General features: G+C 38.1%; 1 protein-coding gene across 1 annotated transcript; it reads left to right on the top strand.

The window, feature by feature from the left end:
* The first annotated feature begins 952 nt into the window (after positions 1–952).
* Positions 953–24770, top strand: LOC110264592 (uncharacterized). Its single transcript, XM_088494701.1, has 4 exons — positions 953–961; positions 3011–3120; positions 4517–4577; positions 24393–24770. Exons 1-4 carry the CDS (start codon positions 953–955, stop codon positions 24768–24770), a joined length of 558 nt encoding a protein of 185 aa, XP_088350827.1.
* Positions 24771–26528: the final 1758 nt, after the last annotated feature.

Here is a 26528-nt window from a genome sequence, read left to right as displayed (position 1 = left end):
AACTTTTATTATTTTTAGAATTAGGAAAAGATATTAATTAGTTTTTAGAAAATATATTTTACATTAATTAGGATTAGATATAAAAGGGAAAAGAATCAGCCCTTCGGGTTAATCTCAACTCTTCTACCTCATTCTGCACTTTACAGTTTTTCAGAATCCTAATTTTCTCTCTGAACCATGAGCAGCTAAACCTCCACTGTTAAGGTTAGGAGCTCTGTCTATTGTATGGATTGATACTATTATTTTTCATTTTAATTCATGTACTGATTTCTATTTCATGAATTGTTTTCGTTCTTTATCTTATGAATTTAGGTGGAATGGAAGTATGATCCTTGTTCTAATTGCGTTCTTGTATAACTTGGAAAAGCTCTTTACTTGGATAACAGCTTGAAAACAATTTCTCCTAAACTTCTAATTATCTGGACTTAACGGGATACGTCACATATAATCCTCTTATATTTGGGTAATTAGAGTTTCTATGGCACATAAACTAGAATTGAACTTAACCCTCTAATTGGAATTAAGTGACCAAGGAATTGGTGGTTGATGAAGGTTAGAGGAGACTAAAAAGGTCTAAGGAATTAGGGTTTAGTCACATATAGTTTTCCATGAATTGAATCTTGCATGATTAAAATAGTTAGTAAGAAAAATCAATCCGGAAGATAGATATCTCTGAAGCCTTAACTGTTTCTCCATATAGATTTCACAACTTGTTTACTGCTTGCTTTTCTGATTCTCTGAATTACTGTTAATGCTTTTGAACCTTCAAACACCATTTTCTGTTTGTCTGACTTAGCTAATCACTCAATCATTGTTGCTTAATCCATCAATCCTTGTGGGATCGACCCTCACTCACCTGAGGTATTACTTGGTACGACCAGGTGTACTTGCCGGTTAGTTTGTGGGTTATAAATTCTGCACCAATTATCATTAGGTTTCGTTCCAAACGTCCATGGGTAAGGTAAGAAATTGCTAACCTTCGTGAATTAGTAAATTAGTGAGCCTTTATGTTGATTATAGTGATATTTAATGAAATTAGATTGAATTGTGTAAATTAGAGTCAATTTGATGGATGATGAATGCTTAAATTTGAGCCTTAGAAGCTGGAAATTCATTTGGTGAGGATTTGGAGATTTGGAAACTTGAAGAGAAGAGAGTTTTGAGGTGTTCCGAGCTTAGAGAGAAATCGGCCAAGGTATGATTTTAGTTTCTCATAGTTAATCTAGAATGTTACGTGAAATCTTAGACTAATTGCCCGTAGGATAAGTTAAATTATGTGAATTGTTAATGTTTAATGATTAGTAGTGGCATACATTGAGTTTGATAGAAAATTATGCATGGAATTGTTGAATAATACAAGGGTTTGGATGTTGATATGTTTATGGAATGATTGAGAGGTATGAAAATATAACAACTCGAGCTTTTGAAGATTAAATATTGAGTTATTTATGATTTATTATATTTGTTGATAATTTTATTTGAAGAAAATTATTTTTCTAAAAAAATAATTAAAATAAATCTTATGATACTTTGAGTTTAAAATCCATTAGTGTTTATAAAATTATCTAAATAATTGAGTATTTTTATATTAGGAATTTAAAGTTTTAGTAATTAAAAATAATGAAAGTTTTATACGATTTAAGTTAAATAATTAAAAGTTTTGATTAATATTATGGACTAAAAAATTTATTTATTTATCTCTAATTTAACATTAGAGTATTTAATTAAAAAATAATTTGTAATTTAAAAAATAAATAGTATTCATAAAATTTATTATATTGATTAAATTTGATTTTAAATTAATACTCTACCCAAACCCTAATTTCACTAACCCTGGCCCCTTTTACCCAACTCACACACACGTACTCCCTCGCACTAATCCTACTCACGCTGAACCACGCTTCTTCATTCTCCACCATTCATCTGTTTCAAACGTTCACCACACAATCTTTGAAATAAAACAAAAGGAAAAGTCTGTGAAAAGGGAAACAGAGGAAGAGAGCTTTCAAGCAGAGAAGGAGGGAAGAAGAGGGAGAAGGGGCGAAGAAGGAAAAGGGACAACTCCTGCGAGCTAGGAGCCACCATCGCCACCGCTGTCACAAGGAAGAAGAGAGAGAATGCGAGAGATTGAACGAAAGTGAGATGTAGTGGAGAATACGCGACGGGAAGAGAAGGGAGAACGATGTCCTGTCGTCACCATCGTGCCCAACACTACCGCCGCTACCGCCGCCATCCTTGGAGTTCACCCTCGCTATCACTACTGAAGATGAAATAAGTCACGCTTTGTCACTGAAGTGGGTCGAGGCATTGCTGTTGCTAGGATCATCATAAAGGATTGTTGGGAATCGCTGTTGGAGCCCTAGCTGTTGCCGCCACTATAGATATGAGCCAAGGCAAGCATTATTGCTTCTAATTTCTATTCTAATGGTTAGGGTTTGCGATTTTGTTCCCTTTTGAAGCTACTGTCGGTTCTATTGGGAGTTTCTGTAACACCCTAATTACCCTAAGCCTTACCTCATATCGTAAAGTAAAGGTTAATCAGAGGTCACAAAAATCCTAAGGCTTATACATAAGTATATATATAGAAACACTACACCACAAACGTTGAACAGAGGCGGAAAATTAGGGGCATTTTAACTTGCCACCACAATTTGGATCTGCGAAAGAAGGAACCCTTCGTGTGCCGCAACATCAGCGGCGATTGCTGAGTGAAATGCCGCTAGATGAGGATCTACTCATAACTCAATTTCTCTTTTACCCCTTTTTATCTTATAAATTTTAATTGATTCCTCCCTAAATTCGCAGAAACCCGCGAACAGTCCTTGGAAGCGTGCGAACACTGCCGTCGCTACTCTACTATGTCACTGCTGTCGATCCATCGTGCTCTGGCCGCCGTCGAGCCTTTGCCTCATCCACACTTCCTGAAACCTATACTCCCTCGTCCAGGGTGTGCGAAATCGCTAAGATTTGCTCCACCCAGTGCCTCTTTTTGGGCTGTCAAGTTGCATAGCTTCTTCCACCGGCGTCGAAGTCTCCCATCACCTTGGTTGTGCGTAAAATAGTTACACCATCTTCCACCGTGTGCCATTCTGAGCTATCGCGGCCTCTTCCCTATCACTGGTTAGTTCTGACACTTTATTCTTTCCTTCTTGTTTTCGTTCTTGGTTCAGAATTTTGAAAAAGATTTTGTCTATATCTTCCATTAAATGTGGTTGATTGATGCTATTTATTCTTTAATTTGTACTACTTTTAAGGCTATCGGCTATTTCCATGTTTATTTTCTCTGTTATCTTTTTCGGTGTTTATAATTTCATAAGATTGTGTATTTGCAGTTCCAACCCTTTAGTCTTATCTAATACATTAGTGTAGAAGTGGATATCTAGAGTTTTAGTGTAACTGGTAAACATGCTTGTATGCACTATGCAATGACCCAAAAGACTCTTATTATAATATTACGGGACCTTGAACTCTGATTTGTCAATTTCATATAGGAAAATTCTATGCTGTTGATAGTGAAAATCATAATGTGATGCTATCACTAGGAATCGCACAATAAGGTGGTAATTAACAATGATGAGAATATGAAATTATAATTTGTATGAACAAATTAGCAAAATCTTTAATTTATCAAATCCCATTCTAGCTTATTAGTCTAAGATGTCATGATTGAAATTAATTAAAAAAAATTTGAGTGCACAGAGAAGGAGAAAGTTGAACACTAAAACTAAGATGGGACTCGGAAGTGTAAGATTTTAATCAACTGAATTAATTTTGTTCTTTTACCACCGATTCTTTTATGAAACACGTTGGGAATTGCCCCATTGACAAAGAAAAGATCCGCCACCGGGCGATAATTTGTCTTGAACCATCAAGCTCATTCACAGCTATCCTGGGTTGTATGCTTTGCCACTCTCCATGTTGAATGTTTGTGACTTTATTTTAACCACATAAGACACAGGTCTTATTAATTACATGCCTAGCTTACACATATTACTCTAGAAATATCTAAGTCTAAGGTGTTCCTTGTCTTTAATTAATTCTTTATATATCCACACACATTATCGTAAAGTATATATTTCATTAAACAAGAGGGACTTAGGACCTGTGTTTGGTTGCTACTATGCTTACTATGACAATGGACTGATTGGTCATGATTCTCTTGATGTCATTCATGCTACTCTAGTATGCATTACATGTCAAAAGTAATAAATTTATTTTTAATTAAGCCATTGCTAGCTGCTGGTATGCATCATCATCTTCATGTTCATTTTTATCTTGCAATTTATTTCAACTTAATTGTATGGGCTAGTTGCGGAATTATAATATGAATTATATATAGGAATCTGAGCTAAAGCAAACTGAGAGGGAAGATAAATACATCATTGTCATATGTCACCGAACTAGAATACTTGTAAGTAGTGATAATATATGATCGTGGCTGATTAATTATGTGCTATTGTGTTAATAAGTTAAAGTATGCCATTTTTACCAATAAATTTATTCTCACAAGTTTAAGGGATTTATCTACTAACGAGTTGGAAGGACCTCTGCCTGAATTTTTGGCAGACTTGTCAAAAGTAAAAGTTCTGTAAGTTCAATTAAAATCTTAATTGCATATTTAACTTTGCCATTTTTATGGTGACTATGTTTTTATATTAACAATCAGTTAATAATACTCGTTTAAATTAAAACCGACGACCATGATGATATCAAGCATTTTGATTATGAGTTGTGCCAGTTTTAGCGGGTACTCTAGAAGTTAATAGTCATGATTTTGAAATGCATAAATTTTTCATATTATTAGGACAGTAAAAGAATGTCAGATATAATTATTTATGTATTTTCATCAAACATAAATAGTCTAAGTTGTTGAAATAAATTATTCATAATATAGTACTAGAGAGCCTTTATGCCGAAAAAATTGTAGAACTCAATTCTACAGTATCAAAATATAACTAAAAAAAACAACACAAAATAATCAAAATTAAAGAGAAATAGCCTGTACGTGTAATCATTCATGTGCTTCAAATTTAAAAGAATCTTAAATAAGAGAATGCGTAAAATATAAATTATTGTACCTAACAGCTTGACTTGTTGAGATAATTCATTTTTATGATAAATAAAATTGATACCTAAAACACAATAAAATTGAAATATGAATTTCATTTCTTAGGTGCATGTATAGATCAATACAAAAAAATGCTAAGCTGTTCATGCTGATCTAAATTATGCTCTTTTTATGCTACTAGCAACTATGTTCTGCTTCTGAGCCTGGAATTGTTGAGATTGTTCGGTTTAATAGTTGTTGATCTAATGATGTGTGTTAGGGGAATTACTTGCTCATTCTGATGCTGATTGTTGCCATTTTCTAGTCATTGTGCTTATTCTCCTACTGCTTATTTGCTATTGCCATTGGACCACTTCTTATAATGTTGATTTCTTATCTTTGGGGTTCATTTATTAATTGTACAATTATGTTCCTCACAATGCTGAGTTGTTAATGATGTGTTGCTTACCAATTGTTATGCTGCTGTCATTGTGGTGCTACTCTACTCCTAACCAATTTGGTTCATTTTATGCTAAGTTCTGCTGTTTGGTTGCTACTATCCTTACTGTGACAATGGACTGATTGGTCATGATTCTCTTGATGTCATTCATGCTACTCTAGTGTTGAATTGCTATTTGCTTTTTTCAGTCCCTTTTTTGCGTCTCACTCTTCCTGAACTGATTTTTTTTATTCTTATTTTTTATGTTCTCTTTCGTTGAACCAATTATTTGTACCTCCATGGTAGAGGACATGACAAGAAAACTACATTCAAATATTTTATATAAGCATATCTAAAATCATATATCTATAATTTTAGAATTTTATTCTCTATCCATTATGATTGTTTAGTTATATTTTTTGTATTAATTATTTTTTAAATCTAACGTTCACTCTTGTTTTCTTTTTTATTTTTTAAGAAAATTTTTTCTTTATCTTTTCATTTTTTGGACCTGGAACTAGCAATTCTTTCCCCCGGTAATTTTTTAGAAAGCACAAAATTCTACAATGAGTAAGCAACCACCCAATACCTTTCATGTGCTACATGTTATCCGGGATGCAAGTAACTTTGTTTCTATTTCCATTTTGAGTTATTCTGTTGCCCCCTACATTGTTTTGCTTGCAATAAATCCTCGAATATTACTCGTATATTACTCTCCCATCTTATAATTATCATAAAATGTTATTGGTTCTCCTGACACATAGCCCATTTCATTTTAGCTTTATGTCTTCGTTTACAGTTTATTCTTTTGTTTTGAGATATTTCATTAAATTAGACATTGATAAGAGCTAGATTACAAAGTCACGAGGTAGTCTAGATTATAGGGATGGTCTGAATAGATTCTTTGACTTTGCATTTGCCAATGCATCATCTAATGGGATGATACATTGTCCATGTCCTTTGTGTGGTTTTCGGTTTTTCCAAACTAGAGAGAATGCGTATGATCATCTTCTGATGAAACCCTTTTCCCCTAACTATACCTTTTGGTTACATTACGGTGAGAGGATCGTAGATGAGAGACCCAACGGTAGAGAAGAACTAGAACCCACTTGAAATTATGGAGATCAAATGCGTGACATGGTCCACGACGCATTCAACTTGCCGGGACTGCAGAGTGATGAAGACTTGATAAATGAGCATGTTGGAGACGTTGTGGAGGGGTTGTCGTACTTATCTGATGAACCTAGCCGCAAGGCTCATGCCTTTCATGACTTGCTTTAAGACGGCGAGCAGGAATTATATCTGGGATGCGCAAGATTCTCGAAGCTGTCTTTCTTGGTGAGGCTGTACCATATAAAGTGCATGTGCAGAGTGAGCAACAAGGCTTTCGAATTGATTCTAGAGTTATTGGGGGATGCCTTTGAGCATGCAAAGATTCCGAAGACCTTGCACGATGCCAAGAGGATCATAAGGAAGCTCGGTATTGAGTACAAGAAGATAGATGCATGTCCATATGACTGCATGCTATACCAGGGCTCCGACCAAGACCTGTCTAGATGCAAACGGTGTGGAGCATCCAGGTGGAAGAAAAAGACCCGGAAGAATTCTTTATTAAGGATTAACGTCGTTGTCAAGAAGAATGGGAAACCTTTACCAGAGAAGATTCTGCGTTACTTTCCCCTGATTCCACGGTTGTAGTGATTATTTATGTCCAGCAAGACATCCATGGACATGTTGTGGCACAAGAGAGGAACCAACTCTGACGGTTCTTTGAGGCATCCCAGGGACGGCGAGGCCTAGAAAGCCTTCGACAGGAGATATACTAACTTTTCTAGTGATCCGCGTAGTGTTCGCCTAGCCTTGGCCAGTGATGGCTTCAATCCTTAAGGAAACCTAAGTTCAAAGTACTCAATATGGCCGGTGATTCTTATTCCGTACAACCTACCCCTTGGATTTGCATGAAACAAACCAACTATATTCTTTCGATGATTATTCCCGGTCCTAAGATGCCTGACAATGACATAGATGTGTACCTATATCCCCTGATCGACAAGTTGAAGTAGTTGTGGGCTAGTGTTGATACGTACGATGCAAGCAAGAAGAAAACCTTCAAGATGCATGCTGTGTTCCTGTGGACTATCAGCGATTTCTGGGCTTGGGCAATTTATTTGGCTGGAATACGTACGATGGGAGAGCTTGTTCCACATGAAATTTGGATGCCGAGACTAAGTGACTCACCTTCAGTCCGAAATGGTGTTTCATGGGACACCATCGCTTCTTAAATCACGATCACAGATATAGACAGGACCGGAGTAGATTTGATGGTACGGTAGAGAATAGAGCCCCACCTATCAAATTGACTGGCAGGGATATCTTGAGATAGTCGGAGGGTGTGCACGTCTCACTTGGCAAGGTGCAAGCGATTGACGGTAAAAGAAGGCGCGGACAACAGACCGTGGTGCAAGACGAGGCTCCTTGAAAAAAGAGGAGTATATTCTTTGATCTCCCATACTGGGAGACCAACGAATTACGTCACAACCTTGATGTCATGCACATAGAGAAGAATGTGTGTGACAACATTGTTTTCACTATGTTGAGCAAGGGTGGTAAATCCAAAGACCACCTAAAAGCTAGAAAAGATCTCCAGTTGATGGGAATCAGGCAAGACATGTGGCCACTTGAAGGTGGAAAGTATCCCTCTGCAGTCTTTACCATGTCCAATCCACAAAAGGATGCCTTTTTGAGGACCATCAAGAATGTGGTCTTTCCAGACGGGTACTCTAGCAATATCTCTCGCTGTGTTGATTTAAGACAATGCAAGTTATTGGGCTTGAAGAGTCATGACTGCCACATTCTAATGGAATATCTATTGCCAATTGTGTCAATACATGTATTGCCCACCCCTGTGTCTGCCGTCTTGGAAGAGTTATCAACCTTTTTCTGACAAATATGCAGTAAATCCATAGATCCTCAGCAACTTTCTCTCCTTCAGAATCGTGTGGTCCATGCTCTGTGCCACATGGAGATGATATTTCCACCTTCCTTCTTCAAAGTCATGGTTCATCTAATGGTGCATCTGGTCGAGGAGGTACGCCTTGGTGGCCTAGTGCATTACCGGTGGATGTACCTAATTGAGAGGTAAAAATCTAAATAAGCCTTCTCGACCTGTTTTATTAAGATAGCCAGAACCTAGTAGTTTACTTATTATGTTCTCGAAGGTACCTATGTCATCTCAAGCACTACGTGCGTAATAGGGCACAACCGGAAGGCTCAATTGCAGAGGGCTACTTATCCGAGGAGATTCTCACATTCTGTTCGAGATACCTAGGTAATGTCGAGACCAGGATCAACTGACCGACACGCGTTGATGATCGGCCGACCGAAGCTCTGCCGAGCGAAATTGCCAGCATGTTTCCAGAGGTTGGAAAGGCGGTCGGGGCTGCTTCATTTTTTACTCTAACAGCAACCGAAAACCTTCAAGCACATCGTCATATACTGGTTAATTGCATTACCATAGAGAAATTTCTAGAGTAAGTATGGAGTGAGACTATGTGAGTTCTACGAGTACGAAGTGATCCAATATGGTATTGAGAGTACTGACCTGCAACCGACTTTTTGTGTGCACAATGACTACAGAGCATACACAAAGAGAAAGCTGTGAAATAAAACAAGGTCCCAGTCTCACATAGATAGTGTTCTGCACAAAGAGTTTCCCAACTGGTTCAGGCATGAGTTAATCCTTTATATTTCAGGATTCCTACTATGCTTTGCCACTATCTTGCGTTTAATTGTTCCATGCCAGGTTCCATTTGGAAGCACCAGTCAATCAAACGAGTTGCAGTGGCTTGCCTGTGGTCCCAATGCACAGGCTAGATGTTTCACGACTTACAACATCAATGGAATTAAATTTAGGACCATGTCGAGGGAGGAAAGGATGAAAACACAGAATAGTGGGGTTTACGTCACTTTAGATACTAGAAGTTATGCAAGCAAATGGGATAGCAATATTGTGGTTAGCAGTGTCTCGTATTACGGGAGATTAGTAGACATCATTATGCTAAACTACAGTGGTCAGTTCACGGTAGTTTTGTTTAAGTGTCTTTAGACAGACACCACGTCGGGCAGAGGCATATGACAAGATGTATTGGGCCATACCTGTGTCAACTTTTCTATTCTGATTCACACCGGTGATCGAGAAGACGAAGAGCCATACATCTTAGCATCTAAGGCGCATCTTGTGTTCTACGTGGATGATGAGGTTGACAACGGATGGAGTGTCGTAGTCCATGTGAAGCCAAGAGATTTGTTTGACATGGGTGAAGATTACGAACATTGTGAGATCGACCATCATCCCCAGCCTTGTTTGACTAGTGATAAACTGGTGCACGAAATTGTGATGTCCAGGCTCGAACAATCCTTGGTAATGGCTCCAAAGCTTGGTGCTTTGATCTTAATTCATAATTGTCACAACTTCGATACAACTAACCAGCAAGTGCACTGGGTCGTCCAAGTAATACCTTACGTGAGTAAGGGTCGAATCCCACGGAGATTGTTGGTATGAAGCAAGCTATGGTCACCTTGCAAATCTCAGTCAGGCGGATTTAAACATGATACTTTATTAGATTAAAATAAACAATAAAAGGGATAGAGATACTTATGTAGGTTCATTGGCAGGAATTTCAGATAAGCGAATGGAGATACTGTGCCCTTTCTTTTTCTACTTTCCTACTTCTTCCTTCAATCCTTCTTACTCCTTTCCATGGCTGGCTGTATGCAAGGGCATCACCGTTGTCAGTGGCTACATCCCCTCCTCTCAGTGAATCATATGCTCACGCACCCTGTCACGGCACGGCTATTCATCTGTCGGTTCTCGATCATGCTGGAATAGGATTCACCCTCCTTTTGCGTCTGTCACTAACGCCCAGCACTCGCGAGTTTGAAGCTCGTCACAGTCATTCAATCATTGAATCCTACTCATAATACCACAGACAAGGTTTAGACCTTCCGGATTCTCTTGAATGCCGCCATCATTCTAGCTTATGCCACGAAGATTCTGGTTAGGAGATCTAAGAGATACTCATTGAATCTAGTGTAGAACGGAAGTGGTTGTCAGGCACGCGTTCATAAGGAATGATGATGATTGTCACGTTCATCACATTCAGGTTGAAGTGTGAATGAATATCTTAGAAGCGAAATAAGATGAATTGAATAGAAAACAGTAGTACTTTGCATTAATCTTTGAGGAACAGCAGAGCTCCACACCTTAATCTATGGAGTGTAGAAACTCTACCGTTGAAAATACATAAGTGAAAGGTCCAGGCATGGCCGAGATGGCCAGCCCCCAAAACGTGATCAAAGGATCATAAGGTAATCCAAAGATGCCTAATACAATAGTAAGAGGTCCTATTTATAATAAACTAGCTACTAGGGTTTACATGAGTAAGTATTTGATGTATAAATCCACTTCCGGGGCCCACTTGGTGTGTGTTTGGGCTGAGCTTAAGTGTAGCACGTGCAGAGGCCATTTGTGGAGTTGAACGCCAGTTTCTGTGCCAGTTTGGGCGTTCAACTCTGGTTCTGGATCCTTTTCTAGCGCTGGACTCCAGATTTGGGCAGAAGGCTGGCGTTAAACGCCAGTTTACGTCGTCAATTCTTGGCCAAAGTATGGACTATTATATATTGCTGGAAAGCCCTGGATGTCTACTTTCCAACGCAATTGGAAGCGCGCCATTTCGAGTTCTGTAGCTCCAGCAAATCCACTTTGAGTGTAGGGAGGTCAGAATCCAACAGCATCAGCAGTCCTTTTTCAACCTCTGAATCTGATTTTTGCTCAAGTCCCTCAATTTCAGCCAGAAAATACCTGAAATCACAGAAAAACACACAAACTCATAGTAAAGTCCAGAAATATGAATTTAACATAAAAACTAAGGAAAACATCCCTAAAAGTAACTAGATCCTACTAAAAACATACTAAAAACAATGCCAAAAAGCGTATAAATTATCCGCTCATCATAAACCCCAATTTCGTGATTTATCTTGTGCTTATTTTAGGGGATTTTGTCACCTTTTCTCGCATTTATTCAATGAAACAGCATGGTTTTGTAATTCTCCCTTGAATTTTGCTTAAGTGTAAAAACATGCTTTTTAGGCTATAAATTGGTGATATTAATTCACTTTAATTCCATTCGATGCCTTGATGTGTTTGATGAGTGATTTCAGGTTCATAAGGCAAGTATTGGATGGAAGAAATGAGGAGAAAAGCATACAAAAAGGGAGAATGCATGAAGAAACAAAGATTGGGAATGCACCAGGCGCGCACGCGCACCAAGCGCGCACGCGCAAAAGTGGCTTCACCTATAGACGCGCACGCGTACATGCCGCGTCCGCGCGGGTTGAGAATTTTCCAGTCGACGCGCACGCGCACATGACGCGCACGCGCCGATACTCTCACGTGGCCCACTTGAAGACAAAATGCTGGGGGCGATTTCTGAGCTTCCCAGGCCCAAATCCAACTTGTTTCTGAGTGTATTCCATGCAGAATTGAAGTCCAAGCAAGGGGAGAGCAATTAGAGAATCCAACATGAACCTTTAGTTTTCTAGAGAGAGAAGCTCTCTCTTCTATCTAGAATTAGGTTAGGATTAGGTTAGATTATCTTAATTTCATGTTTAATTACTTGATCTCATCTTGTTTCTTTTATAATTTCTCCTTTCTACATCTTGATTCTCTTATCTTTTTATATTAATTTCCCATTTTGCTATCTTTTGTGATGATGACTCGTGTTGGATTTGTTTACAATTAATACAATTTTGATGTTGATGTTTCTTTAATTGATGAATTGAGCTGTGATTTCACTTTTCTTGCAATTAATAGTGGTAGATTTTAGTATTCTTGCAATTTATGATGTTGACTTTTATTGCATTTTAAGTGTTTGATGAAATGCTCTCCTTAGTTTTTGAGTAGTTTTGTCAACTCTTGGCCTAAGCCAAGGGACTTGAGTGATCTTGAGTTTTTGGACATAATGGATTTGGTGATTTGAGAACCCTTGGTGATCAATTTGAAGCCCATTGACGCTAACCCAGTACTAAGTCAATTAGTAGGTAGGTTAGGACTTAAGGGTGGATGTGATCAAGCCTATTTGACATACTTCAAGTCTAGGAGTAAATGTTACGTACTCAAGACTTTGAGAAGTAGACTTAATGGGTTGGCCTCTCATAATTGTCAATAATTGGTTTATTGACTAGGATGGTGATCTCAAGTACCCAAGTCTTAACTAAGAGTTCTTTATTTTTCTTTCTTTACTTACTCACTCAGTTTACTTTCTTGCCATCTCATAAACCAAACGCCCCTTTTTTTTACCCCATCATAGCCAATATGCATGTACTTCATTGTTTCCTAGGGAGACGACCCGGAGTCTAAATACTTCGGTTAATTTTTGTTGGGGTTCGTTATTTGTGACACAAAACCCATATCTTAATTTGATGCGAGAATTGTTTGTTGGTTTGGGGCTATACTTGCAATGTCAATATTTTGTGAAATTCCTTACCGACAACGATCTCTCCCGCTATCAAATTAATGGCGCCATTACCGGGGATAACAATGGTGCTATGTTATTGGCTATTTTATATATTGTGAATAGCTTGAACTTTGGTTTGTTTGCTAGTTTTTACTAGTTAGGATTTTATCTTCTTTATTTCTTATTGCTCTTTGTTTTTATTTTTTTCTTTCATTATGAATTCTCATCCTTTTGGCTATGAGTGTAGTTCAAACTATGTTGTAGGAAATGGAAGCTCCATTGAGGATATGCATCAAGGATTTGGAAATCAAGGATGGGAGGAACCTCAAGCTTATGAACAACCTTCATGGCAACAACCTCCTACGAACTCCTATGGGTATAATTCTAATCCTAATGTATATCAATCCAATGTGTGTGATGATCCTTATTGTGGTTGTCAACCACAATCATCATATGCATGTGACCCCATTCCTCAATATAGCCACACACCATACTCACAAGCCTCACATCACCATTCAACTCTACATGACCATAACTCATACACACCATATCAACCACCATTTGAATCACATATAGAACAACCACCATCCCAAGACCGATATTCCCAAGAACCACAAATTCCACATACACCACCTCAAGAACCCCATCAATATGAACCACCTTCCGATTACAACAATCTTCCCTTAACCGATGAATTCTTTCTTCCACCACCACCTCCCGACGAAGCCTTCATAGTAGAACTAAGAGACCTTGAATCTCGTATCTTAAGGTGGCAATAGGAGGATGAAACTAAGTTTAGGGAGCTAAGAGCAAAGATAGCTAGCATGGTAGAAGCCGTGAATCACCTAACATCCCACCTAAGTTCATGCACCATAAGTACCCCATTGTTGAATGTGGAGGGACGATCAAGGAGCTTAGTAAGGAAATGAACTTGAAGCTCCATGGTGAGGAAGGAGAATTGAAGCAAGAAGGACAACAAGAGGAGAAGATAGAGATTAGCGAACAAAAGGAAGTAGTGGATGGATGTTTAGGATACGTTGAGCACATAAAGGAATCTCAAATTAAAGAACCCTCTTCCAAGAAGTTTGGAGGGGATATTGAAGAGAAGAGTAATGTTGCGGAAGTAAACAGAGAATTGAAGAAAATTGATCAAGAAGTGGATTCCATCACTAGTGATTTTTTGCCCATGTTGATCAATCCCCTTGACGATCTTGTTGAACCTTCCTCCAGTGGATTAGAAAGCAAGGTTGAGGAAGACGTGAAACCTCCAAGACTTACTGAGGGTGAAGAACTGGGAGAAGTATTCCAAGCAACAAGCGCTCCTATCTATGATGATTCCGAATCAACATATGATCCTTTCGAGTTTGAAGAGTCCTTCCCCAAAATGCCTAGACTTGATGATGAGGTAGATTTCACTATACCTCCTATCTATGATGAGAGTGATGGGGAAGAAATAGAAGAAATTGGTGAAGAAGAACGTGAACTTGAGGAAGCTTGGCATGAGGAGGAACTTGAAGAACCTTGCCAAGTGGTGGAAACCTCTAGAAGAGGATGGACGGGAGTAGAGCATGCCTTATCAAGACCTTTGGGAACTCTTCCACCTAATTTGTCATCCAATCCTTCGCTTGAGTGGGTAAAACTTCTAACTCTTAGCTTTATTATCCCACTTGAGTATAGTTTGCTTGAGACGGATGGCCAACTTAGGGCGCTTTGTGGAATTAAGCGAAAGAGGAGGATGTTTAGTAGTTAGCATTCTAAATCTAGGCTCATTATGGTGGGAAGCTCGAAATTGAAGAGCATGGATTGATATAATGCTCAATTAAGCGGGTCTAGGAGAGTAGTTTGGTGCTTCCATGAGAATTCTGCTTTCTCGTCACCCGGACAAAGTCAAGGCAATGAACTAGAAGATGGGTGCGAGGACAAGATATGGGATCCTGGATTATCATATAATAGTCAATTTCGGGAGCTCATGTCTTGGAGAGGACCTCACCAAAGCTTAATGAGGAAGGTTGGAATATTTGACAACCGATTGAAAGACAAGCACTCTTGGAGGTTCAAGGATGGATACAAGCATAAGCCACCTTGACAAAAAGCCCCCCCAATGTCCAAATTAAGGACTTAAACTAAAAGTACTTGGTGGGAGACACCCCACGATGGTAAATTCTTTCCATTCTCTTGTAGATATAATGAACGAATGAATTGGGTTCCATTGTATATAGTTTCTTTACTTCTTAGTATATTTTTCTTTGCTTGCTAAGGTGTCTATACGTTCTATGCTTTAATAAGGGATGATTCTTTGAATTTGAGTTTTTGCTTGAATTGCAAGTTTTTTCAAGTTGTTTGAAAAATCCCCTATATTTCAAAAATGTGCTTAATCTTGCACCTTAGCTAGTTCTAGAATTTTAGAGAAGGATGGAAGGTTATGAGCTCTTTTGATGCTCATTAAAAAAAAAAAAACAAACCGAGCGACGCAAAATCGCAAAGCGCACGCGCGCGTCGGCAGCGTATTTTAGCTTTCTGGGCCAAGGACCAGAGAGTTGTGCCACTTTTGGGCCAACTCTGTGTCTCAACCCACGCGAACGCACGCTGTGCGCGTCCGTGCTAGTCCCTGATTCTCTACCCACGCGTTGGCGTACTTGACGCCTCTGCGCCCATTCTATAAACTCAAGCTATCCACGTGAACGCGCACAGTGCGCACGCGCGTCGATGCGTTTTAGCATCACCCAGGCCAAAGGACCCGAGAGTTGTGCCAACTCTGGGCCTCTTTTGTGCCTCTGGCCCAGCACATCCGTGCGGACGCGCACCGTACGCGTCCGCGCCAACCCCTAACTCTTCCATATACGCGTAGGCGCGTTTGGCGCCTCCGCGCCACTTCCCTATTTCTATCACCCATGCGTAAGCGCACGGTACGCGCACGCGTGGATTTAAAAATCCCATTTAACCAGGGACGCGAAGCCCTAGCGCATTCGCGCAACCCCCATTCATTCCCTTCCCTCCAACGTTCTATTTCTTCTCTGCCTCCATCTTCAACCTCTCACCTCTGAGCAACCAATCACCAACTGCCCTCCGGTGAGCGGCCCGCGACCATCGCCGCCGCTGTCGCCACCCAACCCCCCTTCTTCACTCCCTCTCTTTCACTTAATCCTCTCTGTCTCTACTCTCTATCACAGCCAGCCTCAGCACCGCCCCAAGCACCGCCGCGACCCCATTGTCGCCAGCGCGAGCTCCACGGTGACGTCGAACTATCACTCCACTTCACCTTCCTTTCATTTGCCCCGTTTAGTTTTTGCGTCCCCAGGTTTCTGCCTCCCCTGTTCTACCCCCTTTTTACTGCTTATTGTTAATTACATTAGTTTAGTTAGATTAGCTTAGTTAGTTAGTTTAGTTTGATTTAGGTGGTTAGCGAATCTGGGCTAAGTAGTGGATTTAGGCCTGTTTGAATTTACATGCCGCGTCCGTGCGGGTTGAGAATTTGCCAGTCGATGCGCACGCGCACATGACACGCACGCGTCGATGCTCTCACGTGGCCTACTTGAAGGCAAAATGATGGGGGTGATTTCTGAGCTGCCCAGGCCCAAATCCAACTTGTTTCTGAGTGTATTTCATGAAGAATTGAAGTCCAAGCAAGGAGAGAGCAATTAGAGAATCCAACATGAACCTTTAGTTAGTTTTCTAGAGAGAGAAACTCTCTCTTCTCTCTAGAATTAGGTTAGGATTAGGTTAGATTATCTTAATTTCATGTTTAATTACTTGATCTCATTTGTTTCTTTTATAATTTCTCCTGTCTAAATCTTGATTCTCTTATCTTTTTATGTTAATTTCCCATTTTGCTATCTTTTGTGATGATGAGTCATGTTGGATTTGTTTACAATTAATGCAATTTTGATGTTGATGTTTCTTTAATTGATGAATTGAGTTGTGATCTCACTTTTCTTGCAATTAATAGTGGTAGATTTTAGTATTCTTGCAATTTATGATGTTGACTTTTATTGCATTCTAAGTGTTTGATGAAATGCTCTCCTTAGTTTTTGAGTAGTTTTGTCAACTCTTGGCCTAAGTCAAGGGACTTGAGTGATCTTGAGTTTTTGGACATAATGGATTTGGTTATTTGAGAACCCTTGGTGATCAATTTGAAGCCCATAGACACTAACCCACTACTAAGTCAATTAGTAGGTAGGTTAGGACTTAAGGGTGGATGTGATCAAGCCTATTTGACATACTTCAAGTCTAGGAGTAAATTTTACGTACTCAAGACTTCGAGAAGTAGACTTAATGGGTTGGCCTCTCATAATTATCAATAATTGGTTTATTGACTAGGATGGTGATCTCAAGTACCCAAGTCTTAGTCAAGAGTTCTTTATTTTGCTTTCTTTACTTACTCACTCAGTTTACTTTCTTGCCATCTCATAAACCAAACCCCCTTTTTTTTACCCCATCATAGCCAATATGCATGCACTTCATTGTTTCCTAGGGAGACGACCCGGAGTCTAAATACTTCGGTTAATTTTCATTGGGGTTCGTTATTTGTGGCACAAAACCCATATCTTAATTTGATGCGAGAATTGTTTGTTGGTTTTGGGCTATACTTGCAACGTAAATATTTTGTGAAATTCCTTACCGACAACGATCTCTCCCGCTATCAACTAGCTTGCCTGAATTTGATGTCAAAGGCTTGCAGTTGACACGAGATGGCGATTTAGAAGAATCCATTAATGACGGCATTGAAGACTGTGATGAGGCCGCCAATTCATAAATACATTTCTTCGCCATTCATTTAGCTCATATTGATAGCAGATTCTCTATAAATATTAATATCATGCTTCACCAATGATTCATAGTGGCTTGTATTTTAGTCATATCAACAGGCAGTTCATTGAATGATTGAGTTATTTTACATACCTAAAAACTTATTCTCTCATAAAAATTCCTTTTATCTAAATAGTTTTTCACAATGCTGTAACCTCCCCTACAATTCTCATTGCAATCACATTTTTATATTATCCTTGTACATTCTTTCTATGTCCGTGGCCTTTCAGGAAAATTGGAGAGCCGAGACTTCTTTTTGGTTTGCAGAAGCCACTGGTTCATAGAGAAGATGATAGATGCATCTCCATTCTCTTCATTGGACCATGCAACATCCTTTGCAAGGCAGCTGTGGTTCAAAAAGTCCCGTATACAATCATGGCTGGATGCCTTCTCTAGACACAGACACCTCACTCGCGCCATTGGTTATGCTTCTGCTACAATAATGAAGGTTTGATTGCTACTGCCCTTAAAATTTTGACATCCTTTTCATATTTTTGGATGAACTCCGATAGAGATTTCGGTTGATTATGTTAAAATTTTATAAATTGTTTCAATGGGACCGAAGGTACATCGCTAAGTTTGGATTTGAGTTTACAACAAGTACGGACACATGGTTCTCACAGAAAATACTTGATGAAGTGAAGGTAAATATTCATGTGTTTACTCTTGTATTTATCTATGTATGACATATATAACTGTTCTTTATTTGCAATAAGGAGCATATAGTAGTCCATACATGTATATAAGTAAATCTCTTTTCATTTGGCATTTATATTCATGTAAATTAAACCTGATGTCCCGTTAGAAATTATAGGGACTACTAGATAATTAAGATGCTACGAGATTTCTATATTTAATTTCTCTGGGATGCATACCTTCAATGATGTAAAATCTGCAGAGTTTGCATGTGATGTGAAAACGCCTATGTAGCTTTTTTCCCTTCTCAGTATCCTCCAAAATTAATAAGTAATATTGTGATAGAACCCTTTCACACTCTATTAGATATGTTCTTTGGTATTTTTACATTGAATGTATCTTCTTCAGCTCTTAATTATTTTATCGTTGTAACAAATAATATTCTCTAGTACTTCAGAGACTAAGCAAACAGGTACAAATGTCTCCGTGATATGTAATTATGTTAGGTTACCTTTGCCGCATTGCGCTAATGGTAGTAACCTAGTATGGCACTAGTAGGATAGCATTATACTTATTGCAGTTAGAGTCTTTTTGTTTGAGCTGGATTATTAGTGTGATAGCCAGCTAGTTTGGAGTTTCTTGTTTTGTTATACCTTCTTAGTAGATTCTATCACACTAAGCTTCTGTATATAGCTAATGTAGTCACTCCTGTTTTTTAGACATTCTCATTCAGTAATAATTCAATAGATCTTCTTGCATTCTAATATGCTTGCTAGTCCGAATAATATGTAGTTTTTCTTTAATAGAGTCACCAGCCTTCTAATTTTTTAGATGTTGAATCCTGGATTAAATTTGAAATTCATATATTGTAAGGGATTACAATGTATCAGGTTAAATATTCATCTGTTGTTGTTTTGTCTCGTTAAATTGGCATGTGTCAAGTCAGAATTCGAGGGATCAGGAAGCATGCGAGAAATGAGTATTTCAATAGTATTAAATTAAATTTCACATGGAGTTAGAAGATAATGTAAGACGATCTAACTATCTATATAGGTCATTTTTCTCTTCATTACACAACTAAAAGCTGAATCAAAGATTAAGGATATGTAATTGAAGGGTCTATGTTAATTTGGGATGGTCTTTGTGTGGAGTTATTATTATTATTATTATTATTATTATTATTATTATTATTATTATTATTATTATTAATCACAGAATATTTACTATATCAATGATCATATCAAGATTATAATAAAATTAAGATTCCTACAAACAGTATTTGCATATTACTCTTCGCATTTTGTGTAGGCACACTATCAGAATACACTTGTCGTTGAACTAGAGATTGCAGCACGGGAGGAATTCAAACTCATAGAACATGGGCTTGAACGACTATGGAGACGTAAGTAATACACGACTTCTTGCTTGTTATTGTAATAAGATTATGTTCACACACTAATGCCTTGTATTCTGGGCTTGTTTGGTTGTGATATGTAACTCTCAGGGTTATCTCGATCTGATATTCAAGAGGCATCCGAAGAACTGGGGGAGGTGGTTCCAGATTCAATGGAGAAAGAGGATGTTGTCTCCTTTGATAGTTCTGATGAGGTTGAATCTGCTGGAGGAAAGGCTTCCATGCTGTTGTATGACCTGAATAAAACGCCAGAGGAGAATAAATATCCTTATAGTGGAATGTCTCCTGAGAAAAAGAATGCATGGCACTTGGCTATGTGGGCACAACGATACCTGCAACCGTGAACGGAGTGCAATAGTTTAGTTGAAGAATTTCGATTCAGGCTGTATAGGATAGCCGAGACTTATTTGTTGAATTTGTCGTGACTCTATCACTGTTCATTGCTCTATCACTGTTTCTTCTATTTCTGCAACTCTATCATTGTTCATATTAGTATTCGCATATATTATGCCAGGTTTTGATATTTATAGAGAAGGTCCCATTTAAAGAACTCGATTAACTAAAACCGAGCAAGGAGTCAGTATGGCAATTATGTCAACTCCAATCTATATATATAACTTTATTTAGTAACAAGTGAACACTGAAAACTCATAAGGGCAGGAATACAGGGCATGAATCACAATTCCTCTTGGGGGAACTTATGATATTGAGGTCGCATTTTGTAGGACTTTTTATGAAATTGACATGAAGGCTAGTATATTAAAGAAAAATTTAAAGTGAAATCTAATGCCTTCTCATCTTGTACCAAGTGCATGTTGAACAACATAAGTAAATTGCTATATTACTAATAATAACACAAGGATTACTAGGGGTGTATACTCAATTGTTCTCTTATAGAATTAGTTATTAATCTAATCGTTTTAAATTGATTAGAGGAAATTAACGAAAAGAAAAATGGCGAGGCATGCGGAAGTGTACATGAATTGACAAGAGTTTCATCACCACCGGTGATTATAATGGCATCTTCTTCTGGACAGAAAGAGAGCCAATTTTTCTTAAGAGTAAACATGAAACTCTATAGATCCATCGCATACATGAAAACCCGATGAGTGTGAGTAATTCATTCCCCATGTCAGCTTTCTGATCAAATCTGTTTTAAAGATTTAGCTCATTGATCTTCTCTTTTATATCTGCAATGCTTATATACACAACATATTAATTTTTAGATAAACTATTTAAGTAAGTATATATGAAATATGGTAAGTATAATTTTTCCATAATTAAAGTGTGATTTGGTGAGCTATTAGAAAAGGATAACTTATTTGTTGTTACAATAAAAGCTAGACATTTTTTGATGTATTATTTATGCGAATAATATCCTTTTTTTAATAGTAAAAGAGATCAAAATTATTATTTATCATAATTTTAATAACAAAGATATGACAATAAATTTTTTGTTCAGAAGAAAATTTTTTTTAATTATCATTCCTATTATTAAAAAAAACATTATGAATAGCCGATACTTATTATTGATGAAGTATGCCTCTAATGAATTGTTATGCTAATTCAAGTGTTATGGTTGTTCTTATCATTATCTTTTTAGTTGTATTATTATTGTTATTATTATTATTATTATTATTATTATTATTATTATTAAAAGACTGAAACCAATTTTTTACACTAATTCAATTGCAATTGCCAAAGGTGAAATCAAATACTTCAGCGGCACCCAAATCCTATTTCTCCCTCGCGTCACTCCAGTGGACCCTAATTGACCTCCTGCTGCTATCGCCTATCGCAGTTCTTGGCTTTCGAAGCATTGCTCCTCGCATCGCATTGCCATCTCGCTCCTCTACGAGCTGCTTGTCGCCTCACGTTGATCCAGAGCTACTGTTGGCCCGTCTTTTCTTCTCGGGTAAGCATTCGTTCCATTATGTTTTATTCATATATTCTGACTAAAGCTTTTACCTGGACCTAGCAACATACATGGCTATATAATTTGCTTTCAGATGACCCAGGGGTATAGCTCATGAAACTGCTTGGTAGTTGTGGCATTTTTCTTTGATTCCAAGTTGTGACTTTGCCGGCATTGCTTTCGTTTACATGACATTCTTGGAAAATGTTCATATTGCACTTCTTTTGTGGCTGCAGGATCACTTTGATTCATAAATGAAAGTGGTGTTTTTGGCTAGCTTTGAACACCCCACCCTCAAAGGACCAATTTTTCACTCCCTGCCTTCCTCTGCTCTTGATGAAAACTTTAGAGGACTTTAGAGGGCTTATACTTTTTAAAATTATTTGATGAAAACTTTAGAGGAGTTATGTTGTTAATTTCATTTTTCATCGTCATTTGTCTAGATGCATGACTATTTGTACAATTTTTTGTTTGCTTGCTGGTGTCAGGAGTTTGAGATGGCTCGAAAAGGTTGTTATACAAAAAAGGCAAAATTGGGACCAGGAGTACAGCAACCTCAAACGGGAGCGACTGCGGCTTCAGCTTCCCACCACGATGACTCTCAAATCCCCCCGGCCACTGGTGATAGTGTTCCCGCAACTTCACGCCCGTTCCGTGCACCGCGCAGCGAATGAAGGCCTGCTCCACAGACGAGCACCGATAGTGCCCAAAACTTGCTGCCAGGCCATGTAAACTTGGGCACTAATGCGAATGAGGTAGATTGTCTTGATGAATAAGTTGATGACCTCATTGATGCCTCTGAAGCTCAGACTCACAAAGGATGCAAGACTAGAAAGTTTTGGACAGTTAAGATCATCGGTGACGTATTTAACTATTTTTCTTTGTTCAACATGATTTAGACTCCATTATATATTAAGCTTTTGAGTTCTCACTATGAGAAGAGCATCAAACCCATCCTTAATCTAAGTCATGTTTTTTATTTCTTGTTTTCTATTTTTTAATTGGCTAAAGTGTATTCTAAAAAAAATCAAAATATTTTAAAAACTTCTGAATTGTTAGATTAATTTAATTTTGTCTCCGACATTTGAAATAAATTTCAAATTTATACTTATTATTTCCTTTACATATTAGAAGTTAGTTCCTTATTTTTTTATTTTTTTCCCAAGTATTCGAATTCTATTCCACTATATGCATGTTTTATGCTCGTGTGACCCATCATGCTTCTTTTGTTAAGCTTAATATAAGGTATTCTGTTAATATTATGATGTTATATTTCCTTTACATATTAGAAGTTAGTTCCTTATTTTTTTATTTTTTTTCCCAAGTATTCGAATTCTATTCCACTATATGCATGTTTTATGCTCGTGTGACCCATCATGCTTCTTTTGTTAAGCTTAATATAAGGTATTCTGTTAATATTATGATGTTATATATTAATTTTCTTGCATGCTGTCCACAACGGATACAAGAATAAGGTAGTATTTTTTTTTAGATTACGACAGCACAATCAAGCCGGCAAGACTAAGCGTGAGGGAGGCTATGGAACGGCCTAATGGTAGAAGGATCATGCTCAGGTTCAACAACACAAAGCAAGCAATCAGAGACAAAGCTGGACTGTTGAGTGGTGTGCTTGGTCTGCTGGGATCTGTCTATGAAAAATTTCCTATCTGTGAGAAAAGTTGGCGTAAGATTACCACTAAAGACAAGGTTTATAACGAATGTGTCAAGGTAAAAGTATATATCCATGTTAAATCAAATCTACTTATTTTGTCCATTATTGACAAATTGTATTATCTGTATAGCAACTTTTCCACTTTGAATAAGATAGTGAAGGAACTATCAAGAAAAATATTTTGAAAAGTATGGGGAAGTCATGGAAGGAAACAAGGCTGAAGTTGTAAGATAATTTTTACGAGCCAACATTCACAACTGAACAAAATATTGAGCACCATCCGATGGGAATTGATCGAGAGAATTGGAGATAGTTTCTTGACTATCGCACCAAAGCTGAGACGAAGGTAATCTAGTATATCATTGGTACACAAAAGTACCAGTTATGTTACATTGAGTCTTTTTAAATGAGTTTCTAATCGCCCATTGTCTCTGATGGACCAATAGGAGAAGTACAGGAAAAACACGATTAATCGATCAAAACAACTATATACCCACACTAGCGGTTCGAAAAGCTTTGCACGGCGGATGAAAGAAGAGGTACTTTACTTTTTTAGTCACTCTTTAGACTATCTCTGTTTCTTAAGTTTCCTAGATTATGTGAAATACGGTAATGGCGTAAACTTTGTTGTCACAGTCAGAACAACAAGGGATGAAAATTAGTAGAGGAGAGTTCTGGATCATAGTGCACAAAAAAAAGATGGCTCCTATATCAATGATGAAGCAAGATCAATTGGTGTAAGTACTACCTTTTAAAATTGATTGATAAAATAATGATCTCTGTTTTGGGAGTTTTATGTAAATAACTTTTGGGACCAATTTTTTCATTCATATTTGTGTGTTATTTTACTATGATGAAAGTGATACAGTTAATCATCCTATTTGGCGTGTTCTTGACATGAGATGGACCCATGATCAAAATGATTGTATTTGCTAATTTGTGTCTGTAGGAAAGAATTGAGGAGATAGAGCAAGTGGATGAGTCTTCTAGAGTGTTGTCTGAAAATGATTCCATTGCTCAGGTTTTTGGAAAAGAGAGACCGGATAGAGTACGTGGTGTGGGTTCCGGACCGACTCCTAGTCAACTCTTCGGTCTGAATTCACATGCGACGGTCAACGGAGTCCAAGTAGAGGAGACCCAGAGGAAGCTTCTAGAATTGCAGGCAGAGTTGGAAAGCAAGAAGTTGAAGAGGAAGGCGATGGAGGATGAGGCAGCAGCAGACAAGAAAAAGTGGCAGGCGATGGAGAGTGCTCAGACTTATCTGTATCAACGGCAGGTTGAGGAGCTCCCACCAGAAATCGCTACAGGGTTGAGTTCTGTGGATTGATAGAGTGAAGAATAGTGTATTAGGATTGGAGATATTTTGGTTTGAAGCACACTTTTTTTTTAATTAGACTATTGATGGAGGAGGAAATTGGCGATTAAGAAATTAATATAAGAAATACGTTACGAGTACAGTTCTTAACCAGCAAAAATCTGCTTATCAATTTAGAAAGGTTGTCACAAAATTAGAATAAAAATACTGGGAGTATGAATCCCAGGTCGTCTCCCAACGAGTTAACAAAAGAGTGCTATTTTATTAATCAGGAGTTTTTCGAGGAATTTTGAAAGTTGAAAGACAGGAATATAAAGGATTGTGAATTAAGGCAATGCAAATTAAAAGAGATTTATGTATTCGGAATAAAAAAAAGCCTTGACCGGGGGTATGATTAATTGGAAGTTCTATCCTTGTTGGATTTTCTCAAGTGTAGTGTCAAGAGGTTGTTATTTTCACTTAGTTAACCCATACTAAATAAAGGAAAGCCAAGTGATTGAGTTAACTCTTATTCGCAAATCCTAATCCTCTCCCTTGGAAAGGACTAGCGTTAGTAAATAGAGAATTAGCCAATAACTTCCAATTTAACTAATCACTTGAGCATTCCAACTCAAGGGTCTCCTTTTAATCAACCCCCAAGTCAAGTTGGGAGTCTACTCTGTCAACATGAATACCATCTTCGTGATCTAATAAGAGAAGTAAAAAGGGAACATGGTAATTAAAACCAATTGGAAGCAATTAAACAAATAGTAAAATTTAAATGGAAAAAATACTTCTTGCATTAATAAATTCTAAAAACAATCCAATTGTAACTCTGAACAAAGAGTAAGGATATGGAAGAGTAAGGGAATAAGAAAACAAACTAGAATAGCAACTTCAACAGAGGTAATGACTCTTCTCAATATCCAAAGCAAAAGCATAAAACTAGAAATCTATGAATGTAAAAGAAAACCTAGAGGAAGAGTAATTTCTCTCTAAGATTCCCAAATAAAACTAAAACTATGCTAATGAGAATGTCTCCCGAGTCTCTGCTCGTCCCCTGCTCTAGTCTGTGTTTCTGTGCCAGAAACTGGGTCCAAACTTGGCCCAAAATTGCCCCCAGCGTTTTCTGCAATTTCTGCAGATCGCGCATGTCACGCGTACACGTCAGTCACGCGTGCGCGTCGTTTGGCGATTTTCCTTGTCACGCGTACGCGTCAGTCACGCGTGCGCGTCGTTTGGTGATTTTCCTTGTCACGCGTACGCGTCAGGCATGCGCATGCGTTGTTGTGCAAACTCTAATTCACGTGCACGCGTAAGCCATGCGTGCGCGTCACTCGTCGCTAATTGTCTCCTTTATTTCTTGTGCTGCTTCCATTTTTTGCAAGCTTCCTTTCCATCCTCTATGCCATTCCTGCCCTATAAAGCCTGAAAACACTGAACACACAGATCACAGCATCGAATGGTATAAAGAGGGATTAAAATACACAAATTAAAAGTTTAGGAAGCACGCTTTTAACCATAGAACAAAACTAGGAAGTAATTGTAAAACCATGCAATTTGTATGAATAAGTGTGCAAAGACTTGATGAAACCACTCAATTGAGCACAAGATAAACCATAAAATAGTGGTTTATCAACTATGCAACTCTTTGCAAGAGATTTGTTTTCTTCGCTTCCATGGTATTAGCCAAGTTGGCCATCGCCGCCATGATCTCGGCATGGTTATCGGCTGGTCGGTAATTCTCAGTTCCTCCCCATGTACGAGTACAACCTCGTCCGCGAGTAGCTA

The sequence above is a fragment of the Arachis ipaensis genome, chromosome B7 (genome assembly GCF_059453495.1).
Source record: "Arachis ipaensis isolate K30076 ecotype BB chromosome B7, ASM5945349v1, whole genome shotgun sequence".
Classification (NCBI taxonomy): domain Eukaryota; kingdom Viridiplantae; phylum Streptophyta; class Magnoliopsida; order Fabales; family Fabaceae; genus Arachis; species Arachis ipaensis.
Note: the sequence above shows the minus strand (reverse complement) of the source record. Positions and strands in the feature narration are given on the sequence as shown.